A 4,337-nucleotide genomic window follows, 5' to 3' on the forward strand; every position below is an offset into this window, starting at 1 on the left:
GAAGACTGAAATAATGGCAAATGATGAATGAAGTAATTCATTTCACAATATTACTTATTTTATTATATTTTTATCAAATAAATGCAGCCTTGCTGAGCATAAGACACTTTAAAAGTATTTGAAAAAATCATAAACGTAATTTTTTTCTGAACCGTTTATAAATAGTGTATTTATAAATTTCTTTACAAACAGAAAATTTTTAAGTTGATTTGATTTATTTGATTTATTTTTACGCATTTATTGCGTTAAAAAGTTTTAATGACTACTATTATTCTAAAATATGAAAAATAGTCATAATAAAGAATAAGTAGGTGTGTCCAAACGTTTGACTGGTAGAAAACACAAATGTGCCCTTTCTGGAGATGATAGCTCTCATTTTAGTGGTTCGCTGTACGTTACTGCCAGTTTGGACATCCTGTAGAGCAAAATGAAATGAATTTCCATTCTACATTACAGTCCATCGCGCGACTGTATTGACTGAACAAAGGCACAGTAACCTGTAACGCACAGTGAACAGACGCCAGTGGAGATTCGACTCCTCTCAGACGAGTCTGGATTTGGTCTAATTCCGGCTTTGGAGCCGACTGAGATAAAGCCATAGAACATTCTAGAACTAATCATGGAAATACAGGTCAGAAGATGATGTATCTATTCCCTCTTTTCCTGTCCTCCACCCTGCTCATCCTCTTTCTTCCTGTCTTTCTGTGTTGAAAAATCTCCTGCATTATCCTGCTTCACAACCAAACATTATATACTGCATATTGCATTCTGACACACAGGGTTTCCAGGTAATTTAAAGTACAAAATGTAATCAGGGAAACCCCTTTTTAAGCTCAGATGTTTTGATTATGAATTTATATGGACTCTTTTACAGATATTAATATGCAGTATAGAGTTTAGAGAGAATATTCAGGTTCATGCCTTAATCTCTATTATAAAACGCTTCTCGTTCACTTGTCAACACTGATGATGAGATTCATCATAAACCTGATTTGAAGTACAGAGTGACTGTACAATGTGACCATGTGATTGTTTCATTCCAAAGGTCCATTGTAATATTAACATGATGATGATTAGTAGTTGTTCTGGTGGTTGTTGGTTAATTTGGTTACTGGTGGTTTAGTTTGATGTTGAATGTTTAGTGATGAAGATGTGCTTAAAAGAACAGTCTGGCTTCAATACATGTTTCATCGGCAGTATTTGGAGCATGATGTTGATTATCATAGAAAATCATTTTGACTCGTCCTTCTTTTTTTACATTTTTTTTATTTTTTTATTAATTATTTTAAAACTTTTTTTTTAAAGCAAATATAGTAGTTTACTTAAAAGTTCCAGATGATTTATAAAATCAGAAATGTAAAGCTTATGTTTATATAAAACATGTATAATGAGTAATTAAAGCATAAAGAATTAGTACTCACATAATAGCAATATTTATTAATGTCTTCATATCAAGGACAGTTTTCACATTTACATATTTGAATATTTGGTTTGACGTTTTTTGTCAACTAAAATATTTTCATTGACAAATTACACTAGAAACTGACTAAAATGAATGAATGACAATTAAATATTGACTGAATTAAAATAATATTTTCATCAAGACAAAATGCATGATTAATTAATTATGATTATGATGCTTCAGTAGATTAAAATATATAGTCTTTTTTTTTTTTTTTTTTAAGCAAATAGTGTACCTTAAAGTTCCAGAGTGCTTAAAATCAGAAATGTAAAGCTCATATTTTTTAATAATTTATAATTATAATATTAAAATAATAATATAATTTATAGTATTATTATATCTGTAAAAGTAAAACAAAATTGTTCAGCTGGAACTATTTTTCTAGGTGGATTTAAGCATTACTGATGTTACGCTTGCATTTGATTTCTGGTCTCATATTTTGCTTTCTATTTTTTTTTTTTTTTAAACAGGAATAAAAAAGAGAGACGAATCAGAGTTATTTTTTAACATTTCATTGGAGATGGTTAGTGTATCTTATAGTTTCACCCATTAGGTTCATTTTTAATTTCTGCTGCGTCTTATTTCAGATTTAAATTGACTTCCTATCTTCAGTGTAAAGGTGGCAGAATCGCTCAGGCTCATGGGAAGCGCTCATGCTCCATCCATTATCTGTACATTATTTGTTATGAAACAACTTTTCAACTACCTAAAGTATTAGAAATCCTTTGTGTAATAATTCATGACTGATCAGCCCATAGTCAAATCTGAACGTTTGTGAATCTTTTTAAAGTGTCATCCATCACGCGTCACCCTCATGATCAAAGGGCTCGCTATTAGCATACCATGATGACCTCACAATGACATTATAACCGGGGGCGGGGCTTGAGACACAGCCTGGGGCCGGTTGCATAAACTGTTTAGACTAGTCTTAAAAAGTTAGTCATCTAAATTTTTTTCTTTAAGACTGGTCATAACTTTTTTAATTCAGTTATGAAAAGGTAGATTGGTCTTATTTGTAGTGGAAAGGTAAGACTGATTTGCCCTTGGCAACTGCTAGTTGGTCAAACTAGTTCTTAAGACACAGTCTTAACATGGTGACTAAGTTTATGCAACTGGCCCCAGTTCGGTGAACTGAACCGTTGAGTGCAGATTTTGTGCCAATTACTGTATTTTTGAAGTACGGGGAATGAACACTAGCATCATCCCTTGCGCAAATGTAGAGAAACTATTTTTTATTGAACAAATACATCACTGAAAGAAAAAATGGTCACATGCCATTTAACAGGTTTGTTTCGTCGAAGGATTTTATTTTATTGTATTGTCAGTTGTACGAAAAAAAAAACTGATTCTATATTGCATAAAATGTGTGTTTGCTTTGTTTACTTCTGTTTGATTCTGTCTCTGCATCTGCTGTCGTTTGGAGACGCCACTCCATCTCTGAAACCATTGTGTTTGTGAGACACACACACACAAATAAAAATTACCAATAAAGTGGTTTTGATTGAATTTACAGACACACCAAGCTTTAATCAGTTTTGTCAGTTAAAAGAAACACACTGATAACACTTTACTATCTTGGTTTCATTTGTTAACATTAGTTAGCTATTAAACACCAACAAAAAATGAACTACACTTAAAAGTTTAAATGAACATTAAGCGGTTATTACTATATCATATATTATTCATTTTTATTTCTTTTTATTTGCGTTTTAGTAATTTTAGTATATCCAGTTAAACTAAATGAAAATGAGAACTAGTTTTGACAACTAGCTGAAATAAAATACTTTAACGTTTAAGCAACAAAATTTTTTTTTTACAATTTTAGTTAGCGATCATAACCATATACTGTGATCTAACGAACAACTGTATTTATAACAAATGAGACTTTATTGTAAAGTGTTATCATTGCACTTTAAAAAAAAAAATGTAAAATTACATAAAAACACATTGATCACAATATGTACATCCTTACAGACATTTACTATAAGACACTGATTTCATAAAAGCATCAAATTAAAATCACAACATCATAAGCATTTTATCATACCGAAACATGTGAAGTTAAAACACTGATGTGACGAAGCTTTGCAGATGGTTAGTAAGGCAAAGAAAGGTGTTTGCATTTAAAACACAGCCTGAACCCCGGGCCATGAGAGACTTTGAGCTTCAGAGATGGTGATGATGATGATGATGATGATGATGAGGAAAGGGTTTGAAGATCGGATCACAGTTCCTGGTTTTCCTCGAGTTTCTGGAAGACAGCGAGACTGCGGAGCTGAGACTGTAACTCTCCATCCTTCCAGATGATGAGCAGGTGATCGCTAGAGCAGGTGACCAGACCCTTCTCCTTAAAACTCAGAAACATCTGCAACACAAGACACACTCCTTTACTTACACTTTTGATTCAAACTTTTTAGAGATTAAAAAAAACCCTGAAAAAGCAGATGTCTGAATTACCCAAACCAGCCCAAAACTAATGCACTAAGCATGTAAAATAAAATAATAATAATGAATTTACACTTCACATACTGATTTAAAATCTACACGAAACTCAAACAAAGCGCATGAAACTGATTCAAGTGTCTGCATTCTTTTGCTGCCTCAGTAGATTCAAGGCAATGGTTTTATCAGTAGTCATATGTGGCTCTCTGTGACCTTGGCACTACTGGAGCCAATCTCTAGCAGCGACAGGAACTACAGCATTCTTACACTTTATACACAGAACTAATAATAGAAGAGTAGGTCATTAGATGATGTCTCTATTCCCCTCTCTTCCTGTCTTGTACAGTTAAAAAAGCTACTGTGGCTCCTGTTTGCAGGCACTGATTTGCCACAACAATATTTTTATTTTATATATATATATATATATATATAT

General features: G+C 32.4%; 1 protein-coding gene across 5 annotated transcripts in view; it reads right to left on the reverse strand.

The window, feature by feature from the left end:
• Positions 1-3,385: 3,385 nt before the first annotated feature.
• Positions 3,386-4,337, reverse strand: part of LOC107662451 (WD repeat-containing protein 41-like) — a 10,038-nt gene continuing 9,086 nt past the window's right edge. For all 5 annotated transcript variants that reach the window (XM_016452491.1, XM_016452500.1, XM_016452482.1 and 2 more), the window contains one exon: positions 3,386-3,827. In XM_016452491.1, the coding sequence (XP_016307977.1) occupies positions 3,687-3,827 (141 nt within the window). In that variant the 3' untranslated portion in view covers positions 3,386-3,686. The remainder of the gene's footprint in view (positions 3,828-4,337) is intronic.

This window comes from Sinocyclocheilus anshuiensis, unplaced genomic scaffold (genome assembly GCF_001515605.1).
Source record: "Sinocyclocheilus anshuiensis isolate Anshui unplaced genomic scaffold, SAMN03320099.WGS_v1.1 scaffold457, whole genome shotgun sequence".
Classification (NCBI taxonomy): Eukaryota; Metazoa; Chordata; class Actinopteri; order Cypriniformes; family Cyprinidae; genus Sinocyclocheilus; species Sinocyclocheilus anshuiensis.